Genomic DNA, 25,894 nt, shown 5'->3' on the forward strand with positions numbered 1-25,894 from the left:
ATCACTTGGGTAGCCTCCACGAACCCCCTTTTGCAGCCGAGTATTCCAAAAAGGGGCTTGGAATGACCTGTAACCCCAAAGTTGATTCCCCAAGAGTGCCGGTTCCAGGTCATTTGAAAAAAGAATGGCCTACATTGGACAATAAGTTGGCAAAACAGTTCAAGTTTCACGCAACAAAGCCTGAGCTACCACAAATTTTGTCAACAGCACCAGGACCCAGCTCCCCTATCAAGTTTCACGCGTAATTCCAAGGGTCTTAATCTAAATCCGTGATATTCCGAAAGCACATGACCACAAATCATAATAGCTAGAAGATTTAACAGCAAAATGGAAAAAACAAAAGATTTAAAGCATGAAGGCAAGCTAAATCATTGAAGGATGAAAAGATTAGGTACAGAACCACATGGGACACAGGAAGATCCTGAAACTAATCCCTTCTTTCTCTAACCTAATTCTACCATTAAAGGAAATAAAAAAGTAGCTATTTTATGATATTAGACAAAAGAGTGAATCTGAAATTGCAAGTAGTCCTAAGCAACCAATACACCAATTGCTCATCCCCCCGCGCTTTCATCTACTCGTCATCGTCATCTTCCTCCTACAAAAACCACAAACAAACAAACTGTCAACAACAAAAACGCATAGAGCGAAAGAATTGAATGGTGAAAAAGACTATCACAAACAACCTCTCCGCTCTCATCCTCTTCATCCTCCTCATCGTTCACTTCAGACTTGGACTTATCAGACTCCTCATCCGCACCATTTCCTCCCTCAGCCTTATATATCAAAAAAATTCAAACAGTTATTAGAAACAAAATCTTCAATATAATAATTAAAAAAATAAAAAAGCAGTAATCTAATCAAGAAAAATTTATTTACCAATTTCTTATTGTAAGCCTGCATGTTCTTGTTGTACTCGGTCTTCCTCTTCTCTGCTTTGGCTACAAAAGGAGCTTTGTCCTGAAAATTTGGTAGAGAAACCAATATGCGATTGATTTTAATGCTCAATTTTTTTTAAAAAAATCCATTAATTTTGAAAAATAAAATACTCACAGCTTCAGTCATTGATTTCCATTTTTCACCTCCAGCTTTACCGACCTAATTTTATTCATTTCCAAAGATAAAAATGTGTATTAATTTAAATAATTAAAGAACAAAAAAAAAAAAGAATCGAGAACAATATAAATAAAAACGAGTAGATCTGAGTCGGAGAAATTAGTTACCGCGGACACGGCCTTGTTATTGGGATGCTCTTTTGCGTATTGCTTCCTAAACTCCTCCCTTTATTTATTCATTGAGAAACACATTAAAAATCGAAACATTTTTTCGATATTAATAAAAAAATGGAAACTAAAGTCAACTAATAGAAAAATGAGAAAACTACGGATCTGTAAGTACTTGAACGAGATTCAGAATTCATACATGAAAACGAAGAAGGCACTCGCAGGCCTCTTCGGCTTGTTTGGATCCTTTGCGGCTTTCTTCGATGGTTTCTTTCCCGTTGCAGCACTTTTACTCCTCAGCCTATCAACAAATCCAAGGCGCTCAGAAAATATGCAAAACTATTACATTCGAAACAAAAATAGCTAAACTACAAGAGATCTTAGATCTGAATAGTCATCGTCTAAACAAATAATCGCAAACACAGGTTCGAAAATGAAAAAAAAAAAAAAAAAAAAAAAAAAAAAAAAAACCCACAAAAACTAACCTGCTGTCGGTTTTTCTGGTGTCAGCCTTAGCTTTAGCACCTTTCATGGCGATTTTCTGCACGAAAACGACGAAAAAACTGTGAGAATCGGTCGAAAACCAGCGAAAACCGGTGGGACTCGGTCAGGGTCGGCGATATTTACCTGTAGGGTTAGGGTTTTCCAAGAAGATAACAAAGGAGGCAAAGAGAATAATAGAGAGAGATGTACGCTTTTGCTTTGCTGGTGTGGTGGGTATGTGTGTGTGTGAGAGAAAGAGGGATAAGAAGGGGCTTCAGAGAGGCGTGCCAAAAAAAAAACCCAACGAAAATTAAAATTGAATCACGAACGAATTGAAGTCCGGGTTTAGGCGGGATTTCAAAAATCTTTTGCCACCTCATCTATCCGTGTCTATACCTGTGCTCTCATTCTATTGGCTTTCCCTTTGCTTTCTTTGTTTTGCTTGTTTGTGCTTTCTTGTGTGTTTCTTCTAAAAGATCGCTGGCTCAACTCACGGACTAGTCACGTGGGCTTCTTTGTGCCTGGAAAGACAAATTTAGCCCTTTTATTCTACGACTCTCCCAAGGGGTGGTAGTTGGGACTCATCAAGGACCACAGTAAAATACGCTTCACCTCACCTAGACTGATTGACGTTTCTGCTTGCTGATATTATTGCCTTGAAGGTTAATTATGTCAAATTGCTGGCTTGATATTTATAATTGGACTGTTTCTGGGATTTCATTTTGCCCACGCAAGGTTTGAAGATAATGACATGGAACAACTTGGCAAAAATTTTAAATTGGTTTTGGGTTCTATAAATTCTTCTTAAATGTTAGTTATCCAAATAAATTTTTAAATGTACCCCCCACAACTAACATACTTTTCAAAACAACCAACAAAATTCTTTTTAAAAAAACAAAATAAAAACAAATCTAAATACTTCCCAAAAAATAATTATCATAAATATCTAGTGGGCCGCCACCAAGAATAGCATTACTCCTCTTACAAAATGTGATAACTATGGAACCTTCAATTATCTAGATTTTGAATGAGATATTCATTCTTTTACAATCCTAGTGGAGCATGGAGATATGGTTGTGCCAAAAGGATTAGGTTTGAGTCTAGTTAGTTTTATTTAGAATTGAACTCGATGAAATTATAATAGAATCCTTTGTGTCTTGTTTACTAGATACATCTCAATTTTAACGAATTCAATTTCAATTAAAATTGACCACAAACTATAAAAGTAGACCTAAGTGAAAGCTCGTGAAAAATATTAGGGGTGAAAAGGTGGTTCTAGTTAGTGGTTAATGGCTAAAACCACTAACTGCAATCGCTTAGGTGGTTATTAAAATTTATTAATCACCTCTGCTAACTGCTAGGCAGTTAATCGCCCGGTTAGCGGTTAACCGTTTTTTTTTTCAAAAAAAAAAAAAAAAAAAAAAATTAGGCTTAGCTAAACTCATCAAGGAAAGTTCATTGGGCAAGCGTAAACTCATGAGTACTAAAAAGCCATCTAGCTTGCATATGGGCCAAAAAACTTGTTTATATAAATTTTAAACTTTAATAAACTAACATAGCTAAAAAGCCAGCTATATTGCACATGGGCTTGCACCAAGTTGTGCATTTGCTTCCGGCTAACCCATCCTATTTATAGATAATAAATGTTGAGTGGTTGCTTTAGCTGAGTTTCACCCCCTAGAAAATACTTTCACCCCTATAAAATATTATGTTGACAAGTTTTTCATCTTGGTTTGTTTTGTTTTACATTTTGCTTTTACATGTAAAATTATTATATCACATATGTATTTACTTTTACAAGTGTGGAGATGAAAATTGATTGTGATGCATCCTATCATGGTACAAAGTATATATTATGGTCTTGCTATTCTTTGGTCTATAAGACTATAACTATTGTCCATAATCTCTTTGATAAGCCAGTGAGCTATTCAGTAGACGGGCCTTATGGGCTCTTTGACAATGAATAATTCCAATTGCCATCGAGACCCAAGGAACTTCGAGACAACAGGCCTTATGGGCTTTAAGTGGTCGGGTAGATTAGACTATCGCTATCCCCCAATTTCCTCGACCAACTTAACTTATAGGTCATCAGCCTATAAAAATTATTAGCGAAATAAGCAAGGGGCTATGTGGGGACAAGTAGACCCAAAAAAATGATGCATCACAAGAAAGAAATGGATAAGGGATAGAGTATAATACAACTGGCTCGGTTGGCCCATTATGCATGCAGTAATGTACGTATTGTTCTGCTTGGTCCCCATCAATCACTTTATTGACAAGATCGTGCAATGTACATATATATATATATATATATAATATGTTTTGTGTCTTGTTCTTGTGAGCCACGAGGTCCACTCCAAAGACCAAAGTTCACCTGGGCAATTATTAAGGAAATGTGACCTTTATATTTTTTAGAAAATATTTTATACTTTTATTCTGATAAAATTGGTGGTGGGTCCACTAAATATCTATAGGAACCTTGGAATGTGATTCGACAAAGCTTGTAAAAATTATTATGTTGGAATTATTATTATTATTATTTTTAACTATTTCTACAATTTGGAATAAAAATATTGTGATTAGACAATATTTGAGATAAAAGAATGAAACAAAAAGGACCCCATGACTTTTACCAAATCAACTTTTACCTATTAAGAAAAATTCATTATTTTGGAAGGGTTGATAGCACAATAATAGCCTTTTCTAAATGGGACAGAATGTGTAAATAAGGCGTTTGGATCCTCTCTGGTTCATTCCTTGTTATTATAGGGCATAATTGTCCCTAATTTTTTTTTTTTTGGGGCCAATTATGCTCCTGCATTTACAATGATTGGATCCCCTCCAATCCAAATGGACCCCAGTCCGTAAATAAGACCATAAAAGGTTAGTAATTGAGGCTGTAATAATACAACAAAATAATTAAGACTAGGTTAGAAGGATATTTTCCTGAAATTAAAATTCCATCAAACGATTTAAATATCCTCTTATTGGCAATAACTTTTGGATATGGGGGTATTAATATCAAAATCCAAATTTGGTATGTCAAATTTTCTAACCTTTTTAGATCACATGGTTTCGCCTATATAACTGTAAGGTAGTAGATAAAGCTACTCAAAGTGCAGAATTATAACACTATATCCATCATAAGTTATACTTGAACTCAACAAGCCGAAAGATATGGAGAAGTCTTCACTCAAACTGGCTTTCTTGGTTACGCTCTTGGTCATTGCCTCTAGTAAGAAATTCTCATTTCAATTGTTTTATTGTTCACCATTAATTGGATCCATATATTTCACATCATAAAATATGTGAGAAGAAATAGATTAGTTGTTGAAGTATAATTGAAATTGTCTGTTTCTTAATCCCCAAATGTGGTGGTTGCAGATTTTCAATTTATAGCAGATGCAAGGAATGTTGTAGTAATTCCATGCACACCAGAGCTAGGATGCCCTAACCCATGCCAATGCAAACTTGCCCACTGTGTGTGTCACCCTCCAAATAAAGATTCAGTTGCAAAAGCCTTCATCAATCACCTACAGATGCAAGAACAAATTTCACATTGAAAGACAGTGCAATATGAGTAAACTTTTTTTTTTAAGAAAAAATAAAAACTTGATTCATAAAGCATTGTACTTCTTGAGGAGTCAAGTTACTTGCCCTAAGTGGAATAAAATGAATAGTAGTTTCGATTTAACTCTTCGGATTATTATTATTATTATTCCTACTTGATCAATTAATGAAAACAAGTGAAATGACATACGCCTCTATTTGACAAGCAACCATCTTTTAACAGATCAAAGATAATAAATTCTTTTATGATTTTAAGGTTTGGTCTTAAGCCAATTCCTTTAATGAGATAAACAACAGGACTTGCGAATAAGCTATACAACAATTTGATAAACCTTTCTTGGTAAAAGATTTTGTACTTCTAACATTTATTATTATTTTCTTTTTTGTAGATTTGAGTTGATCACGTTTGTCTCACACCTCGGCCCCAAAAATCTGCATTGTAGACGGACCGGGCTTCTAGCCAAGCCTTGGACTCCTTAACCGTTGCTAACCCGCTCCATGAGAGCTCAGTTACGGCTCGGCCCACGCTCCTTTGAGACGCCGAGAGCAACGAAGGATCGAGCGCGCGCGCGCGAGAGAGAGACAGAGAGACAGAGACAGAGACAGAGATGGGAGGAGAAGAAACCCTAAAACACCGAGGCTCGCTCGCAGCTCCTCTAATCTTCATGATCGTCATCAGCTTCCACCTGCTCTCCAGGTGGCTCGAACACTTAAAAAAGGTACGTTCCGATAAATTCCGAGCTTCATTCGATTCCTGTGCGCTAATAAATTGAAGAGTCAAATATTGTCGTGTGATTTCTGTGAGTTGGAATACGATTGCGAGTGGAGGTGGTGTCGCATTATTGCTTAGGAATCAGTGTAGTTTTTTTGATAAGTATAGTAGTTGATCGATTGTGATACTTTATAGTTTGTATGAATCTGTGGCACATTTTGAATTGTATAGGATTGAATGTTGTTCTAAAATTGGTTGATTTTATATCCTTATTTTTCGAAATTCGCCTTAAACCAAAATATAATGTTAACAGAAAAGCTTAAATGAAACTCAGACTATGAATCTTAGGTTATTTTGTAATTTTTTGAAAGATCGAGCATTAAAAAATTACGGTTGATGGATTCATAGATAGATCGATTGATGGATAAATAGAAAGACGTATATATATATAATGGTTGTTAACTGCAATAATTGTATGTTGGTCTTCTCAGGGAAAGATTTTGGTCTGCTCGTTCCCCATGCCATAATTATCTGTTGTACAGGAACAAGAGATTACTCCTGTATTGGATATCAGGGATATATATTTTTAAGGTTGTAAATTTCTTTGAGTAATTGAAATTTATTATTCTTAGTATAATATCGGCAGTGAGGCACATGAAGTTGATTTCTACTTAAGTTGCCCATTCTTAAATAAACTCTTATTAGGTCATGTGGTTTCTTTTTCAGAAAGGATCCAAGAGTACAGTAGTAATCCAGTTGCGTGGAGAGATAAATCAACTACTGAAAGAAGCGAGCTCCTTGTCACAGTGAGTGATTCTAGAGGTTTATGTGAAGTGTCTTCCCTCACCTCTCCATCCAAATCCATCATATGGAAGTTTGTCTTATTCATGGGCATTTACACTCATGTTTTTGCAATGTTAGTATCTTCCAATTTGATATGATTTGCTTTGGGTTTAGTTGTATGTTTGCCTGAAAAACCTTAAGCATGTGCTGTTTAAATTTGGGTTTAATTTGTGTTAATTGACAGCTGTACTGTGAAATGTCTCATGGATAGTAAATGCTGGCTCAAATTAAATCTAAAATTTGTGTCATATTTGGGACCTGCTGCTTGTACCTTTGTCATGATTGACATTGTTGCCATTGGGATGTAACACTTCTAATCATCCTTGCATTGCCTTTCTCTTGTGGGTGGAGTTTGTTCGTCTATTTTTGCACCCTTAGTAGGGGCACTAATATCAAAACTCGGATTAAGCCTAAAACAAAATTTTGTGATGTTTAACCATTAGTGGATATCGATGTGTCATGCGATTTTTGTAATTATTCCAAAAACTTGTAATGCACTTAAACCGTGCTGCCCAATGAGGACCCTAAAGTAGTAGTAGATTATGTCTAGAATTAAATCTGCTTTTAAAAAGAAATTATGCTTGTTGGGTATCTATTTAGGATGAATTGAGCAATCTAATTATGTTGATTAATACGATTGATCTCATTGAAAGAATTTAGACTGACTACTATAATATTCTTACCTGAATAGGACATTCTATCCCCCTCTCTTTCTCTCTGGTTATTTCAAAATTGTCTTTGATGAAACAATTTTAAATAAATTAATCACCTGCGCTTTTTCCTAAACATAAGCAGTCCCACAAGCATGCTTGCAACATCTATGGTGTAACTTAATGGAATATTTTGGTCGTAAATATCAATTTACCTTTCAAAGAGTCTATCTTAAATACCAACATGACCATATGATTTGCTTCTTTGTTGATTGCAGGCCATCAACATTCGCACAAGCTACAAAACTTAGGAGGTTAGCAGCTGCCAAGGAGAAGGAACTTGCAAATTGTGAGGCAATTTGCAGCTCAACTCATTCACATATATTTACTCATTTTAGGACTTGTCAGCATGTACACTTTACAAAGTTGTATTGATTTTAATTTGTTGAATGATCAATTGTGCTATTATGGCAATTATTTGCTGCTTAGTGGTTATGCGGTTCATTGTCTTGAGTTTTCAGCCTACTAGCTTCCTTTAGATTTATTGTGTCAACTGTTATTCAAATAATTCATTTATGTCTAATGTAGCTTTCACACTGCCATTATGCAAACCTTAAAATATATATATATATATATATATAAACCTTAGGAGATCTTCTTTGTGGATGTTTTTGGGCTTTATCTGTTTATTTCCTATTTCTATTGAAATTATTAATTCCTGCTGCTTTCTTTTCTGCCATCCATGTCTTCCAGGTTTGAAATTATGCGGTTCTATTAATTTGTTTTATTGTTCTAGTTTTAGTTTATTTTCCTCCATATAAATGGATGCTTCTGACACTTCATTGATTTCCAGATCAAGAATCAGAGAGCAAGGAAATGAAAATGTCATATGATTTGTACCTGAAAGTTCTGTTTCTTTCTAAGGTGATTTTAGAGTATTTTGAGGTTTTGTCAAGTTATCTTGTTCCCTTGGTTGAGTTCCAAAGAGTTTATTGATTTGTTCGTGTCTTGTAGGTTTTGACTTATTTTGTGCTCATTTGCTGGTTTTGGAGGGTTCCCGTGGCCACCATATCTCATCAACTTGTGCAACCCTTTGGTAATGCTTCTTGCCCTTAATCATTTTACTATGTTTGCTTATGCCCCTGCAGTTTTGCTCTGTATACTTGTAGTTATTGATCAGCTTATTACATGCTTTTCTAAACCAAGACTCCTTTTGTTTCGACTTAAAACGTTTTTGGTAAAACATTTTCAACATTTCCCGGTGTTTGGTTTCGCTTGGAAAACATGGTCAACTGTTAAAAAATTCAGTATACCGTAAAACACCCTTTCTTTTCTGTAAAATGGTTTATATTTTTTTAAGGCGTAAAACATTTTCTGTCACACAACTCTCTCTTCAAATCTTCCCGTCTAGTGAACACCCACACTATGACACACACCAGGCATCAGCCCCCCTCTGGCAGGGCACCAACCCTTTGTTGGAGCCACTCCTACCAACGGCAAATATTTTCATGGATAACATTTTCAATGCAAACCAAACAGCAGAATTTTTTTATTTTTATTTTTTATTATTTTTATTTTTTTCAGGAAAACATTTTCAAGGAGATTGTTGAATATAAAAAAAAAAATTGTAATTTTCCAGAAAATGTTTTCAGCTGAAAACTTTTTACGTTAGAAAGCATTTTACTCCGAAACAAATAGATCCTAATATAAGAATGGACTAAGTAGACAAACAACAGGTGGTAGGTGCAGAACCAGGTATTAAGTGGGTATTCCCTCCCCCACCCCACCCCCCCACCCCCCCGTTAACCCCCACAAGACAATACCTATTATCAACATGGGCTGCAAAATTTTATGTAGATTTTCATTTTCACCCACACCATTCTGTTTAAAAAAAATTTAGCTAATAAAACTATGCTGTACTTTCCAAATGTCCTTCCACCGGTAGGCATGATTCAAACTATCCAGAATATTCCTGTTGTATTTTCTATTGATGTGCCTGCTTTTTATTTTTCTTTGCAGGGAGGGTGTTATCTTGGAGGGCTGGAGGTACCTTAAACAACAATGTTATGGTAAATAGCCTTTTAACTTTTTTTCTCCTCTTATTATTTGCTTATATCCTCTATAAGAGAAGCCCTATGTGGAGAATGGGAAATTTGTTATACTAGTCATCTATTGAGAAATGGGTGGGCTGAGCCTCACTTCCTATACCGGCTGTAGTGTATCTTAAATTGATTTAAGTCTTGTAGAAAAATTACGTGGAAATTTATTTATCAAGAAATAACACACTTGGTGCAACCTGATAACAGTAAAAGCTATGAAGTGGGTGTTATTGTGTGGTAACCATTGATCGATGTACTGGGATGAACATCTCTCCTAGGGCTTGAAATCATGTACTTTATGGAGCTACGTAATCTCGTAATGCTCTTAGAACCATCTTCTTTGGACCTAGTCCTAAAAGGTTTAGGGTCTTATTCTTTGATGGGACAAAAGGGGAGAGAGAGAGAGAGAGAGAGAGAGAGAGCTTGTATTCTAGTGCATATTGGCTTCCTAATATTGTTTCTGATTGGTCTCCTAATGTAACTGCAGGTTGGGATAATACCTTGGTTAATAATATCCACCAGAGTAAGCAAATTTGTTTGTCGACTCTCCAAGTAGAAAAAAGGATTATGGTGATTACTATCTTCTCACTCAGAAAAGATATAATATTTGTTTTCTGAATTTCGAGGAAGGAAAACAATTTCATAACCATTTCCTGTAACGATGTACATTATTTTGTTTTTTAGTTATTTGGCCTGCATGTAAATCCAGAGAGTGTAGTAAATAATAAATTAGCCTCTAGTAAAAGGCCATAGACACAGCCCCAGATAAATAGTCTAAATATACATGAAACAAGTATGAGATCACATCATTGCTATGGGCAAACCGAATGCTGCATCCTTCATTGAATTGGGTTCGGCCACTCTCAACCCGGCTACTAAAGAGTGGTTGAACAATCTCAGTGGCCAAAGAGAGTGATTTGCCGACCTAGTGGCTTGCAGGTGACCCTTGTGCTTGTAAGTTACTCATTTTGTTTCCCTCTTTCTTATGTGTTGTGGCGATTTGGACCATTTATTTTAAATGAATGCTCAAATAAGAAATCTTAATTCAAAAATCTTTGTTTAGGAGACGAGAACCATATTTTAATTCTATAAGTATCTTACTTTGCTAACATGGTAGGGATACTTGTGTTAGTAACATTTTCAAAGTTGGAATGTTCCGGGATTAAACAAAGCACGAGTTACAAGTGGATATTAAAATAATATATAAAATAGTCGATAGATAATTTTATTACTTGTGGCGCTATTTCATACGCAATTGTTTTTGAAATGTATAAACAATAGAGACTTTCCGCCCAACCAAAGGTTGTTGACCCACGGAAATTGCAATGATGGTTCCTCTTTTTTTCGACGAAATTTCCTCTGCTCTCGCGGCCGGCTGGGAAAGGGTATTAAAGTTTATGTCATCGTCTAATTCCAGCTGAGATTGATTATTTACTAACGGAATGGCTATAAAACTTTTTGGGATTCGCAAGTTGGGTGGGTCCAAAGGAGAGAGAAAGAAGGCGTTTGTAAAGAATGGAGGTGTGCTACTGGAGAAGTTGGTTGCCGCTTGCGACGGCAAGCCTATTCCTATCCGTAGCTTCTCATATGAAGAGCTCAGGCGTGCAACGAATAACTACGATCAGCGCTATGTTCTACAAGTCAACCGATGGTACACATGGTACAGGGGCTCTCTCAACGGCCGAATTGTTTCCATTAAGAAGTATGAAGAAGACTCGACATTTCAAAACTCCTTCACTGATATAGCCATGGCTGCAAAGATGAGCTCTCACAAAAATGTTCTTCGGCTGGTGGGATGCTGCCTTGAGACTCAACTTCCTACTTTAGTTTTTGAATTTTCTGAGAATGGATTCCTTTCCAATCGACTTTATCAATGTGATATTCACGGATATCCACGGGAAAATCCTCCCATGGCATGGGAAATCAGGTTAAAGATTGCAAGGGAGATTGCTCATGCAATTGCATATATCCATACTGCCTTCTCTAGACCCATCATTCACAGGGATATTAAACCGGGGAATATATTCTTAGACCAACATAACGTTCCCAAACTGGCTGATTTTTCACTTTCCATACAAATTCCTGAAGGTGAAACTCACATAGAAGATAAGGTAGTTGGGAGCAACGGCTTCTTATGCCCCAACTATTTAGCTACAAGCAAGGCAACAGAGAAGACTGATGTCTACAGCTTCGGTATGCTTCTGTTAGTGCTTTCAACAGGACAACGTAGTTATGTTCCCCAACCAACTACTCATGAAGATGGCTTGGTTAATTACATAAGAAAGTGCACTATAAGTGAGATGGTGGATCCTGCAATCCTAGCAGAGGAAGGAGGAGCTAGTGTGGAGCAGCAATTGCAAGCAGTACGGGTGCTTTTCTTGAGATGTATGGATGAAAATCCAGAGATGAGGCCAACAATGGTCGATGTTACAAAACAACTCAGGCGGATCGAAAGGTTCATGCCTTGATTATGAATAATGAATGCTATTTTTCATATCCATTATATATATTTTAAGTAACTGATATAAGAAGTCATTTCAAATATGCAATGTTAGTTGATGGGTTTTCTGTTTAGATTGTCTATCCTTTATTTTTATTGTTTATGTAATTTTTCCATGTAAACATCAATGATCTAATATGGATCAATTTCACTTCAAATAATAATAATAACAATAATATGGATGCATTTATTGCTCTCCCTTGCAAATCATAAATCGGAAACAATCCTTCATCATTCTTCTTCATTGATTATATTCTAAATTGGTCTATCCAACTTCTTATGTAATCATCAATCATCTAATATGGATCAATTTATGGCTCTCCCTATCAAACGACAATCCTTCACCATTCTTCTTCCTCATTGCTAGGAGCGAAAAAACAATTATGATTAGCGGTTAGTGACTTTGTCGTTCACCATTCTTCTTCCTCATTGCTAGGAACAAAAAAACAATTATAATTAGCGGTTAATGACTTTGTCGTTCACCATTCTTCTTCCTCATTGCTAAGAGTGAAAAAACAATTATAATTAGTAGTTAGTGATTTTACTAAAATCACTGTAGCCGAAACAATTAATAAAATTTACTAACCCCCTCCAGTAACTACTAAGCAATTAAACCACCTTATTAACAGTTAATTAAACCAGTTACCAGTTAACAGGCCTTTTTTATAAAAAAAAAAAATTGAACTTAATAAGGCAGCTTAACAATTGAGCCAGCTTAGCTAAGTCAATTAACTGAGAATCAAGGGCATATTTGTAACTCTCGTTAGTTGGCCCACGCCTTACCCACGTAATAAGGGCCCTTCAATTTATAGATATTTGGAAGAGGAGTCTTCGTAGCTTTTCTCGATGTGGGACACGCATGTTTTTAACAAAGTATCCTAACTTCCTCCGGTGCAGAAGCTTACCCAAGGCCAAAACATAGGCTTCACGCTTCAATAGTTATCATATGACGGCCAAAATAGCAGCAAAATCGTCACACAGATGGAGAGAGATGAGGTTAAGAGTGTGATGTGAATATACAAGAATAGTGAGATAGAGGGAGATGAGGTCAAGCACAAAAACTCAAAAAGCACACCAAAAAACAGGTGAGAAAGAGAAAGCACACAGACGGATTCAGAGAGAGAGAGATAGTTTTTAGTGTTTTCCTTATATAATCTTGATGTGAACAAGTAGGAATCTCCGAATCTGGGAGTTTCTGATAATTTTCGTCGGGATTTATGGTGGATTTTCGGCGATGAGGGTGAGATTGATAAGTGGGTGTGTTTAAGAATTAGTTCGAGAGGCTTCCGTCATGCGGGATCTCCTGGTGTGGGGCAGTCCAAAAAGCGGTTGTTTCCTCTCCAGTATGTGGGGCAGTCCTCTTCTTCTATGTTTGAATTTTAATCTCCTTGTTCTGGTTCTTTGTGGTAATTGCCTAACAAACACAGAAATGGGAGAGGAAACAGAAAACGATGTTGTTTCACCTTAAGATTTATATTATATAATATATTTTTTACGTAAGTAAAAATATTAAAAATGAAATTTAATCAACATTGCAGGGGATCGAACCCCAACCACCTATGTGGCCTGAAGGAACACTTACCACTACAATACAATGTTGTTATACATTACATATTATTTATATATATAATAAAAATATATATATTTTAAGAAAGCGGATAGCGGATTTTCAAAACCTACTAACCGCAACTGCATAACCGGTTAGCGGTTTTTATTAACTGCTTTCAAAGCGGTTAGACAGTTAGCGGTTAGCAGTTGCACTTAGGTGATTTTAAATTTCACCCGTATTCATTACTTTTTCTTTTTTATATATATTTTATAATTTTAATATTTTGTTTGTAAATGATTTATATTACGTTATAATTGATGCTAACCTGGCACATTAATAAATTTTTTTTAACTTTTCTAAAAGTAGGATTGTAGGAACCCGCTTTTAAAATTTAGAAAACTATTTTGTCAAAACCTCGAAACACATTGACAAAAAATACATTTATCTTAAAAAAATTAAATTAAGCAAATATCTGAAATCGCAAATAATGGATTTAAATTCATATTTTTGTAAAATAAAAACATTTGCGAAAATAGCATATGCTTCTATAATGGGTTGTCCTGATTGACTCCAAGGATATTTCAGTAATTATAAGCAAGCTCAATTTGGAACAAAACGAGAACGAAATAAATATCACAGAAGGGACGGACTGGCACTGACCTATTGATTGAGAGTTGGGGTTTTTCTTCCATTCCCTATACGACGACGTTCTGTTAGGGTTTTGCTTTCTTCAACATTCAGGTCTTCTTTTTTCTTCTTCAGAGAATCGAACGCTTCCGGAAGGCCCAATAAAGCGTCGTAGCCATGTACGGATCGAGAGGGTAAGTTGATAAAATCTGATCTCTTCGATGCTTCGTTTGTATAATTTTCTGTCTGTTTCTCGCGATTGTTTTTCTTCGTGTTGTCGTTTGCTATGTCAAAGCCGTAAATTCGTTGTTTGATAATGATGATGGATGGGATTTAGGGCTTTTGATGATTTCGTTTTATGAATTAGAAACTGAATTTGAGGTAATAGAAACCTTTGGTTTTAGGTTCATTTTCTCAATAGAAATAAAAAGAACAGAAAATTTTGTCTGGATTTTAACCGCTTGGTGTTTGGTCAATTAAAAATCATGATTTTTGGTTTGATTTCCTGAAAAGTTATGCAAATTAGAAAAATCAGCGTAAAATTATAACCCTTTTTGACAGTGGGATATGTTTATCGTCCGGCGGTGTTTCATGCATTATTGCAATTTAGAAGTCTTAGGTCTCAAAATAATTTATTAATAATTTTGCACACTGACTTTTTAATTATCAAAAAAAAAAAAAAAATGTAATTCAGTCTTTTTTGGCAAATGTGAACTTAATCTTTCTCCATGTAGCATCTCATCTAGGGAGGAGTTAGCGACTGGTTTAGCGCCTAGTTTTTGAACAGAATATCTTATTCTCTTATAATTGTTGGTGTATGTTATGTGTTCCTTTCTTAATTTTCCATTTTGCTGGTAATACTTACTATTGAAGTTAGGATGTGCTATTAGCAAACTGTGGGAGTTGATTAGCTTAGGAAGTGAACTTCTTTTATTTCTTTTACTCACCTGATTAATTCATTACTTTTTAGCTCTTTGTAATGTATAATTATTGTCGACGTGTTCAATTTGCGTATGTCATGCTTTAATGATGATGTGTCACTGCTAAGTATTGTTTTGTAGAGGCTTGATTTTTCATTGCTTTTGCAAACTTATGTTTTGATGAGTGTGTGGGGTTTATAACTTTATATGTTGGTTGTTTTAAAGAGAGCTAGCATAATTTTGTTTGAGGATTAAAAATGTAGTGATAAAGAGTTAGGTGTCAGGGAATCGTGGGTTGGGTTTGGTTTTATTAACAGGTTTAGTGGGGGATTTTTTTTCTTTTCTTTTGTGGGTATTTATAATTGAAGGGCAATGTTGGGAAGCGGGGGGGTTTCGGACGGGTACGAGGTCGGCTCAAAGAGACAAAGAATGATGGAATCCAATCCCTACTTCGCAGTGAGCAGCAGCACAAGTGGCTTTCAACCTTATGGCTTTGGTGGTGGCTTTCAGCCCCCTCCCTTTCCAGTGGTTCGGCTCAGGGGGCTTCCCTTCAACTGCACCGACATTGACATTTTCAAATTCTTTGCTGGACTGGACATCGTGGATGTTTTGCTGGTTAACAAGAGTGGGCGGTTCTCAGGAGAAGCCTTTGTTGTCTTTGCCGGATCCATGCAGGTTGAGTTTGCTATACAGAGAGATCGACAGAACATGGGTCGGAGGTACGTGGAAGTTTTCAGATGCAAGAGGCAGGATTATTACAATGCTGTTGCTGCAGAGGTAAACTATGAAGGAATTTACGATAATGACTACCATGGAAGCCCTCCTCCATCTCGATCAAAGAGGTTCAGTGATAAGGAGCAGCTGGAATACACTGAAATATTGAAGATGCGTGGTCTCCCATTCTCTGCAAAGAAAGATGAAATTGTTGATTTTTTCCGGGATTTCAAGCTCATAGAAGAAAGGGTACACATTGCGTGTCGCCCGGATGGGAAAGCTACTGGAGAAGCATATGTAGAGTTTGCTTCTTCAGAGGAGGCTAAGAAAGCGATGTGCAAGGATAAGATGACAATTGGATCTAGATACGTGGAGTTGTTCCCTTCAACACCAGATGAAGCAAGACGGGCTGAGTCGAGATCTAGGCAGTGATCAGGCACTCAGGCCAGGGAATTTAATGCTGATATTGTGATTTATTTTTGGTGTTCCAATGAGATGTGCATGTTCCTTTCAATCTGTAGGTGCATTTTGGTGTTATTAACTTTCTAGGTTTTGTGCGTAGAACAATGAGATGTGCATGTTCCCTTCAATCTCTATGTGCATTTTGGTGTTATGACTTTCTAGGTTTTGTGCGTAGAACATTGATTGACTTTTCTGTTATATCTTGACTTCTGAATTTTAGTTAATGCGAAGGTACTCAGGATCGATATTATGCTTATGGGTTACTGCTGCCGTTAACAGATTTGCTTCTTTGTCTGGGTTGGGCACTTGGGTTGATACTGAGTTCATGCTTGACCAGTGGAACAGGTTCAACCCAAATGAAAGTCCAACGCATATAAAACATGCAATAGGGGCAAGAAAAGGGGGAAAAAAGAGAGAAAAAGTGAGCTGAAAATCTCATGTAAACGCACATATGGTGGCAAACCACAAAAGATAGGGAAAGACCACAATAGGAAGCAAAACTGTGCCAATAGAAAGCCAACTTTTATACAAATTAAATATGGTTTGTTCTTGCTCCTACTCTTCTGATATGTACTTTGTTAGTCTCTACCTTTATTGCTTTAGGCTGATGCACCATGATTTCTAAGAGCTCTAGCTCTGTGCCTCCTTTTGAAAACATCTTGCCTGAATCTCTTGGTCTCACTTCTCAACTCTATGAAGGGTTTTCTCTCTATAGTTTCTTTTTCTCTCTCCAGCATCCGTTGCCTTTTTGCCACTGCCATGGCTGCAGCCTCATTCTCCTGCTGTTGGCGTTTTGCCTCTTCCTGTAAATGAGGCTCGATTAACAGCTGTGCATGTATAATATTTAAGGAAGGATCATTTTCAGATGTGTTTGTGGAAGTGCTCGCACACTCGAGCGCATGCATGCTGATTAACATATGCAGGTGTACTATTGAACAATTCAACCATGTAAGAATTAAAAACATATATCTTATTTCCTCTCCTCTTTGGGAATACTGAAAATAGATTAAAAAAATTATTTTAAATTGAATAATAAAAGTGGATAGTTAAAATACTAAATGCTCCTAGGACTATAACATCAAATTCAATTAATTTCTAAGTTGCAAACCTGGAATCTAGAAAAGCTTAATATAATGTTGTGAGAAAAAGTCGGCCCGTATGCCATGCACAGATTAATTCTATTCATTACTTTCCCCATCCCCAAATGGCATGGTACCTCCTACCATAAAACCAATCTCAATGCACAAAATGCTACGAGGGTCACGCCACATAGGCTTTGAGGGAATTAGGGGATGGTAATGCATATCATTACTCACCATGCGCATCCTTCCACCTTTTAAAGGGGTGAGGAAAATTGTTTAGGATGACTTAGTGCAGCAAAAGTTAAAATATTAAGAAGGGAAAAGAGAAAAGACCTGTAGATCTTGAATGAGACTGTCGAGGGATTTGATCTTCCTATGTGGCCAACGAGCAATACCAAATTCTCTACATTTTTTCTTGAGAACTGTAAGTCCGACTTTCAAATTTCTCGAAGCTTCAACGATTGGAAGATCGAAATACTTGGCCAGATCGGGTAGAGCAATTCTTGCAACATCTTCACTGGCCGCCCTCTTTTTCTTACTCTCTGCAATACCTGCAATCTTCCATCCTATCTATAAGGTATCAAATTTGAAGAATTCAGTCAATTTCTAAACTCAAAATGCAAGAATTAAATGAAACATTATCCATTATTGTCCAGAGAGGAATTGTTGTTTCTTCCAACATAACCTCGGACATCGAAACTGAATCCTATAAAACAACCCGTTTCACAAAGGAGCTGAATGGAGTCAACAACACAATTGCAGAAAGAAGCTAGTCAATGATAAACATCATGTAGAAAGTTAGTTCTTTTGATGTTTTACACAAGGCAGAGAGCACATGCATTAAACCTGGTGAACAGGGTTCCTTTTGTTGATCTTCAGATAGTTCAGACATGGGAAGACAGTTCAGATCCTGATGAAGCGCGGGCATACTTTTTCTTGATTGATGGTAAGAATCATCACTCTCCTTCATTGGAAATTTTGATGGCTCTTTGACGCCCATTCTGCAGCCCAACTGAAAAATAATTTCAAGATCATCTGCCAATGTTGGTACTGACTTCAGATTGGGATTTCTGAGTAATTTAAAAAGAAAGTTAGGTCCAAGCCTCAACAATTTGTAACAAAAAGAGAGAGAATGCATCAGAACATCAAGTATCACCAAGGAGAAACAGGGTGACCATAAATTTCATATGCAAGCATCTCCACTACTTCTAAATTTTGAAAAATTAAAAAAAGAAAAGAAAAGAAAAAGAAATCATGAAACATTTATGGCAGACAACTCTGCTGCTTTACTGAGAGTGTGACTTCCAGCAATGTAATCAGTACAGCTATTTATCTGAAGGCATGGCTTCAGAAGAGATAAAAAGGCAAAAAGTGATGGCTTGAAATAGATTTGGGTCCATATATGGCTACCACTTTGCTTATTTTCCTGCCCAAACAGCCTATTAGAAGAAAGGCCAACAAAAGGGAAAGCCTATTGGGAAAGTGTTTTAAGGAAAAGCAAGAATCTATGGCACATGATCTGAGACTAGCTATAGCAAAATAATTATGACACCAAAGAGTGGGGTTTTTGATTAAAATGCATCATTCTATTTCTATGGACTTTTATTCAATCAGTAACATCATCGGCTTATCTTATCTAACAAACACCAGTCCTTGCATGCCCAAGTCAAAAATTAATCATCCTATAGTGTATATCATAAAAATCAAACGGTAACCCATTAAGTTAATTCAATCAATAACCCTCAAATTCAGACAGATAATAAAATTTATCTTTAAAAAAAAAAAAAAAAAACAGAGAGAGAGAGAGAGAGAGAGAGAGAGAGAGAGAGAGAGAGAGAGAATTCGGAGGCCAGGGTACCTGGAGATTGAGAGTAGAGAAGGAATGCATGAAGAAAGAGGTGGGCGATCGGCATGAAATGCAAAAATGCAAACCCAAAAACCCTTCACAAGCCCTTCAAACACTTCGGAAACCCGAAACTTAAGCGATATGAGAGCTGGGTTAGCTTCCATTTCCGTGTACGATCCACTGGGCGAGAACAAAAACTCCCTCTCAACTTCATTTTCCTTCCCATCCTCCGATCGGTACACATGCAAACTCCTGATCAACTCTGAACAAAGAATCATAAATCAGGAGAAAAAAAATGATTCAAAAATGGTAGCTTCAAATCTGTAAGAAAATACGACATTGAACTCTTTTTTTTTTGAACAAGAAAAAGAAGAATTAACAGACAACTGCGCACTTCGGAAAAGCAAGGGGGTTCGGCTACCTTCATTAATGGTGCTTTGAAAGATTAAGAGAGCTCTTAATACATGGGTTTGAGAAGAATCCATGGGGAAGAATAGAAGTTGATCATTGAAAAACAAGTGCTTCAAGGAACCATTCGGAAAAGTGAAAAGGCCGATGAAGCAGCCGCGTTTTCTAACAAGTTTGCATCATGTTTTTTTTGGTTGGTTTTGTTTAGAATATATAAATTAAATAATCATTTTTATTAGCTAAAGCTTTTACCAGAAGTTGTAATTTAATATTATATCATAACACAAGTATTGAATATAAACCCTATCTTCAGTATTTTCCTTCTATTTTATTTAAATATTTTTACGATTTAATCATCACCTATTAATTGAGAGTTTGAAACCACACCTGAAAGTGAGTATATGAATATAACTTAAAATAATTAAATTAAATAATTTCTTATTAATTTAAGCTTTTGAAATAAATTGTCTCAAAAAAATCAATCAACTAATAAATAACAAGGGTTGTTCTCATTCCTTGTTAGTAATATAATGCTATAAATTAAATTTAAAATAAAATAATTTAATTAATTTCCCTTTTAGAACTAAATTGCTTGAAGTGTTGGGTGTTCATGAAAATTTAGCCAACCAAACAGTACCTAATCACACCAACCAACGGAACTTTACTCCAAGTCTCCAACGGTCGTTTCAGTAAACGACAGAATCTGATCTCACTTTTTATTATCCATTCTGACTTTTCGCACCACTTATCAAGCATGCACCCGAGGCATTTGTTATAGTTGATTTCCTTAATAAGTTTTTTGAGAAATGATTGTCTCTTTTACATGAATAAATTTATTATTAAATATGTGAAGTTCACGTTAAGTCTCACATATTATTGAACGATAAATTTTAAAAATAAAAGGTAGAGCCAATTAATGAATGGAAATGCTGTCAAAATGGGAGTGGAGGGACTCTAAAGAGCCTGTCAAAATATTTCATTTCAGTCCATCCTAGACCACGTGATCTGCCAGATAGTAAATCAAAAGAACAGATTTTTTCTTTTTTCTTTTTTCTTCAGCAAAAGGACAGAAAAAAACAAGTTCTGTCCATTTAATTTAAAATAGAGGGAACATAAAAGAACCTCATAAGTTGGTGGCGAGTTTCAATCATTTCAAGCTGCTCGTTCCCATAAAGCATATTGTAAAACGAAGCCAGTATAACGCAAACCAAAATTTTTACAATAATTATAACGCGACTAAGAACACATTCATACTATTTCGGGTGCGGGGGTAGCAAGGAAGAAGAGATTTGCGGTACATAGTCTCAACCTAATTTCTTTTACCCCTATTTCGTCTGCGTCCAACTTGGACCCATCCATCTTCTGCTTCAGTTGCCAACTTGGGTCTAGGTTCATTGACTGGCATAGCTATAGAACTTGAATTTGACAGCGACTCTGGCGCATCAAGCACCATATTTGATGAATCATCCGGCATCATATTCGACAAATCATCATTCTTGTTCGCATCATTTCCGCTAACATCATTGTCGCTGTCGTCATCATCATCATTCACAACCTGGTATAGAATCGAAAATAATGAGATAATTATAAATCTCAAATTTGACAAAACATCATACCATTGACTGCAACACTTGCAACATAATGGCTCACATGCCAGACCTAACAATTATAAATTCTCTTACATAAAAAAGCTTAAGTTTTTATCAACTTCAAAAAAATAAATAAAAGGGTAACCCTTCCAAAGGAAGGTTGTTTCATGTACTCACCCTTGTCAGGTAAACCCCAGACCCATGCAAAGCGCTCCCTTTACACAGATCCAGTAAGACTTTGGTTTTGCTGGCGGGCAAGGCCCTAAGAATATGTTTGCACTCAAGAAAATTTGGCCATTATACTTGATGAGAATGTTACCAAGACCAAAATCCTTACCACTCTAGCCAACCACCCCCCCCCCCGGGGGTTAAGGGCTTAAGTTTTTATCAACTCTCTTGGGGATTCACTGGAAACACTATTAATATTACTGTTCAGCTTTCGACAAAGTAAAATAAGCCATCGTTCAAGGGAAAACAGCACTGCACAGACTCTTACAACTAAATCCAAAATAATAATAATAAGACGATGAATCAGGTTCCAATTGTATACTTGGTAGAATCTGGCATTTTTTAACCAAACCTTCTAATTGAAACAGGAAATAATACTCTCACCACGCAGCATAATAGGTTGTCTAATATTGTAAGGCAGAGCCATTTGAAAATTCTCTAGCAGATCTTACACCAAAGAAGGCACTACTTCTCTTAACCTTAAAAGGATCATCCGCTAGGTCCAAACCCCCCATACTATCTTAATAGCTTTTTAACATAATAGTGCAGCAAAAAAAAGAAAGTGCAATTTCCTTCCTATCGACAGCCCATTGTGTTTTTATAAGTAACTAATGCAATCCATAAGACTTGAACCCCTGACGTCACCACCACCCCCATTATTTTTATATGGAGGTGCCATTTGGCCCAAGGTCATTGGCATAAATTTGTAATATATAATATAGAAATTATATATTTAAAATCTTGTTATATGATATACTACCTCTACTGTCCCAATTTATATGATCTGACCATCATATAAATTTAAGGAACTTGATTTAGGAAGTGGACATGATTTAGGCCAAGAGTTTGATATATGAATACCTGTCCGACATGAGGAACCGAAACTTTCCTTAGGCTTTCAATAGACTTGAAATTCCCTTCCAAACATTCTTCATGCATAATCATCAATTTTTCAGCTACCTGTGTGGTATGAGAATGCAAAAACACAAAAACCAACAAGACAGATTACCCTCATTTGAAAAATTAATCAGATAACAGAAGCATATAATAAAATGACATTCAAACAGCAAAAATCATGACCAATTGATCAAAACTGCCTAAAGAAGCAAGGTCAATGATAAATTACCAAAACCAGGTTTAAATTTCTAAAGATCGTTAATTTGATATTAATAATTTTCATGTACTTAAAACCTAAAAAATTTAGTTTGTTAGGCATTTGCACTCCACAAACAACAGAAGCATTTTCCCTAAAATTAATTGAGCAAAACTGCAGAACCAGTGATTGCTGTCTCTGTTCAAGAACATTTCAAAACCAACATAGTTTAAGGACTGAATTTTTTAGCTTTCTTTGAATCTTTCTTAATTATAAGGAAGTATTTTCCCTCTCTAGTTAGTAATTTTTAATTTTCCCATCTCTTATTAAGATTTTGCGTCTACAAAAGCAAGGCTTCTGAAGAATATTATGAACTTTGGTAAATGAAATGTTCAGCATACCATCAATTCTATGATGGTGAGACTACATCAAAATTCATTTCATCCTTCTTCTTTCACTTTTCTTTGAATTCTGAGCACATACAAAATCCAGGCACAATAAGGCCTCACTTAAGCCAAACATTAAAAACAATATTTATAAGTACTATCCAAAGTCCCTAGGCTACTAACTCCCATTCTTTCTTATATTATATCAATTAAAAACCCTCTATGAAGTCATTAACCTTAAGCTACTACTAATAAAAAATCTTTAAAAGTCACAATCCTTCAGCCAAAAAATTCCAATATCTCAAATAAAGGTACATCAGAAAGCTGATAAATAATACCGTCAGAAGAAATATAGGTGTATTTGTAATTTTTAAGTTTCATAAAGAAGCACTACACATGATAGGCGTTCTTATGTAAGGTACTACCAGGAGTGAATACTAAAGAAAAGATTCCACCCTTTGCTAGGGGAGGAAGAGATGCGATCAAAGAACTACCATGATCTCACGAAATCTAGGCAAAAAAAATGGCAAGAAGGCATACCTCCTCAACGCTGCCGTCCTCAGCCAAGGTATTGAGAGACTCAAGAGCTTGTTGAAGCATATGTTCTAAATCATCTATATAAAGCGGCTCTGGGGAAAACAAACAAGAAAAAACAAAAGTTATATCAGGAAAAGAATTGAAATCACAATTCAATGTGAAGATTAGAGACCAATGTTTCCTCATCCACATCTTAAACAAATCAAACATCAATTACATCCAGAATAAAGTGCAACGAGTCACAAAACTTAAATATAAAATCATTTAGATCATAAAACAAGCAAATTCATATAGTAAGAGCCCCTATCAATCCTTAGTTTGCTTTGCAAAGTCAATTGAACAAAAAACTAAACAGATAAAAATAAACAAAACAAAACAGGACAAGCATATTTGAAACAAATAAACACAACACCTTTTTTTTAAAAAAAAAAAAATCATGAGAAACTCAAGGCAAGGCCATTTCATACCCATGCAAAGCACCCATTTCACACAGATTGGGGAAGAGTTCGGCTGTGCCAGCGAGTGTGGCCCCAAAACAATTACAACATTAAACCCAAAAAAAAAAATCAAACCTCAATGAATTCCCAAAGACATAAAACTCAAAAGCCTAATTGCCTACAAAACTACTACATAGATTTATTAGAAAAAACCTTCCATTTAGGTCATAAAAGTCCATTAAACATGAATATAATAGGCAAAAAGAAATACCAATTCTCTCATCTACCACAACATCAGGATCTCTACCACTCAAAACTTCATTCCCACCAAAAAAATACTCACAAAAGGCAAAAGGTTTGTGATTTCGTCGATAGAACTCCAATTATATCCCATTCTAAGCACTAATTTGCTAATTTCAACAATAAAACCCAATCAAATGCAGCAAACAATGGCATTTAGTACACAAATTTTCATTTTCGGTACATATAATGTGAGATTTAGTGCATAAAAATTCTAATTTAACCCAAAATTCTCGTACTAAAAAAAAAAAGCATACTTAAAGAGTACCTCTGGACTGAGTAAACCAGGAGGCGATATCGTAGGCGAGCTGGTCAGCCACTTGGCCCGAGTGAGGGCCGCCCCACTCGTTCTGGACGGCCATTTGGAGCGCCCACCAACGAGACAAGACCAGATGAATGCCTTCTCTCAGTACTCCCAGAGCCTCCGCCGATAGCTCTCTCGGACGATCAACATCCATTGGACTCACTAAAATATCACGTTACTGCATAGGGCAAACCAGTATCTCGAATTTAGCTTTGGACCTTACGTGTAAACTCACAACGATACAAAATATAATTCGAAACAAATATCATTTTAGGATTGAAGAAGCTATGAGCCAAATATCATTCGAAACAACATCAGAAAACAGACAGAACACACATAAACCAAATAGGGCAGTGGGAAAAGGACCTGCACCACACCTCCTTCGAGACTCGATCCGATACTCAAGACGAAACCAGACCGGCGTGTCGACAGCCGCGAGTGAGAAAGGGACGAGAGAGAGTGAAAAAAAACCCTAACTTCAATCTGGATGTTTTGTTGCGAGTGTTATAAAATTACAATACTTTTTTTTCTTTTTTTTTTTTGCAGTTTTTTTAGTGGTTTAAATTTAAGGGTTAAACACCTAACACCCCAAATGGTTTTATTTTTTTATTTTATTTTTCTCTTTTAGTAGTTTAATTTTTATCACAAAATGTATCTGTGATTTTGATAAAGACCAAATTGATCTAGTTGACTTAACCAGCGTCACTGACACATGGACTAATTAAAATTCGTCATTTGACATAAGTGGCCACATCATCAGTGATAAAGTGGCTACCTAATTAAATTTTTTATTTAAAAAATATATATTTTTTCAAAAAATAAAGAATTAAAAAAAAAAAATTGGCAGTTCAATTAGAAGCATCTATCACGCACTTCAATCCAATGAACAAGCACATAAGCAAGACGAATCAATTCGTCTTTCAATACTCAATTACGTAATCAAGGCTAAAGCACATATATATAGAGAGGTGCAAATGACAGATGTGCCACAGAGATAATAATTACCAGGGTTTGCCAGTCAACTACCTTCTCATCTAATGACGTTTTCAGTACCATGAGTCCGTCGGTCGTTGTGTGGGTGGACTCAATTTCATCCGGTTTTAAGCAATCCGTCGTTCTCATGTTTCACCATATGGATTACCTATCTTTCCGTTTTCTCCCGCAAGTCCCTTCGGTTTCATCCTAGTTCTTGGCACTGGGAAGAGTCTCTAGTAGCTGCTTCAGCTTCAACCACTCGAATTTTCGATATTCATTTGAATATTTGACAATACATTCCGTACCTTCGAAAAAGGACCCTTATTAGTTGTTGCAGGCGTAGGCATAGTAGCATCT

General features: G+C 36.1%; 5 protein-coding genes and 1 pseudogene across 9 annotated transcripts; 3 read left to right on the forward strand and 3 right to left on the reverse strand.

The window, feature by feature from the left end:
* Positions 1-344: 344 nt before the first annotated feature.
* Positions 345-2,012, reverse strand: LOC132170547 (high mobility group B protein 3). The gene is made up of 8 exons (XM_088516575.1): positions 1,851-2,012; positions 1,709-1,764; positions 1,423-1,524; positions 1,224-1,281; positions 1,054-1,098; positions 880-960; positions 687-776; positions 345-598 (listed from the first exon to the last, which is right to left on the reverse strand). The coding sequence occupies exons 2-8, from the start codon at positions 1,753-1,755 to the stop codon at positions 575-577; spliced, it is 447 nt and encodes a 148-aa protein (XP_088372701.1). The 5' UTR covers positions 1,756-1,764; positions 1,851-2,012; the 3' UTR covers positions 345-574.
* Positions 2,013-5,800: 3,788 nt separating this feature from the next.
* LOC132171258 (protein GET1) lies at positions 5,801-10,332 on the forward strand. Of its 3 annotated transcripts, XM_059582529.2 has the most exons (7): positions 5,801-5,995; positions 6,715-6,794; positions 7,760-7,830; positions 8,335-8,405; positions 8,496-8,577; positions 9,501-9,550; positions 10,068-10,332. In XM_059582529.2, exons 1-7 carry the CDS (start codon positions 5,885-5,887, stop codon positions 10,134-10,136), a joined length of 534 nt encoding a protein of 177 aa, XP_059438512.2. In that variant the 5' UTR covers positions 5,801-5,884; the 3' UTR covers positions 10,137-10,332. The 3 variants fall into 3 exon arrangements, with proteins under 3 accessions (XP_059438512.2, XP_059438514.2, XP_059438513.2); XM_059582531.2 differs by lacking the exon at positions 8,335-8,405 and having other exon boundaries at positions 7,760-7,835; XM_059582530.2 differs by lacking the exon at positions 8,335-8,405.
* Positions 10,333-11,007: 675 nt separating this feature from the next.
* LOC132172923 (serine/threonine-protein kinase ZRK1 pseudogene) lies at positions 11,008-12,048 on the forward strand (annotated as a pseudogene).
* A 2,210-nt stretch (positions 12,049-14,258) lies between these two features.
* Positions 14,259-16,480, forward strand: LOC132168897 (RNA-binding (RRM/RBD/RNP motifs) family protein). The gene is made up of 2 exons (XM_059579984.2): positions 14,259-14,450; positions 15,545-16,480. Exons 1-2 carry the CDS (start codon positions 14,434-14,436, stop codon positions 16,320-16,322), a joined length of 795 nt encoding a protein of 264 aa, XP_059435967.2. The 5' UTR covers positions 14,259-14,433; the 3' UTR covers positions 16,323-16,480.
* A 113-nt stretch (positions 16,481-16,593) lies between these two features.
* Positions 16,594-19,874, reverse strand: RKD5 (RWP-RK domain-containing protein). 2 transcript variants are annotated; one of them, XM_059579983.2, is made up of 5 exons: positions 19,702-19,874; positions 19,293-19,542; positions 18,281-18,504; positions 17,768-17,985; positions 16,594-17,155 (listed from the first exon to the last, which is right to left on the reverse strand). In XM_059579983.2, the coding sequence occupies exons 1-5, from the start codon at positions 19,763-19,765 to the stop codon at positions 16,952-16,954; spliced, it is 960 nt and encodes a 319-aa protein (XP_059435966.2). In that variant the 5' UTR covers positions 19,766-19,874; the 3' UTR covers positions 16,594-16,951. The 2 variants fall into 2 exon arrangements, with proteins under 2 accessions (XP_059435966.2, XP_059435965.2); XM_059579982.2 differs by having other exon boundaries at positions 17,768-18,000.
* A 963-nt stretch (positions 19,875-20,837) lies between these two features.
* LOC132168899 (Pre-rRNA-processing protein TSR2, conserved region) lies at positions 20,838-25,054 on the reverse strand. 2 transcript variants are annotated; one of them, XM_059579985.2, is made up of 5 exons: positions 24,929-25,054; positions 24,527-24,740; positions 23,525-23,613; positions 22,367-22,465; positions 20,838-21,243 (listed from the first exon to the last, which is right to left on the reverse strand). In XM_059579985.2, the coding sequence occupies exons 2-5, from the start codon at positions 24,714-24,716 to the stop codon at positions 20,998-21,000; spliced, it is 624 nt and encodes a 207-aa protein (XP_059435968.2). In that variant the 5' UTR covers positions 24,717-24,740; positions 24,929-25,054; the 3' UTR covers positions 20,838-20,997. The 2 variants fall into 2 exon arrangements, with proteins under 2 accessions (XP_059435968.2, XP_059435969.2); XM_059579986.2 differs by having other exon boundaries at positions 24,940-25,050.
* Positions 25,055-25,894: the final 840 nt, after the last annotated feature.

Source organism: Corylus avellana, chromosome 1 (genome assembly GCF_965113065.1).
Source record: "Corylus avellana chromosome 1, dhCorAvel1.hap1.2, whole genome shotgun sequence".
Classification (NCBI taxonomy): domain Eukaryota; kingdom Viridiplantae; phylum Streptophyta; class Magnoliopsida; order Fagales; family Betulaceae; genus Corylus; species Corylus avellana.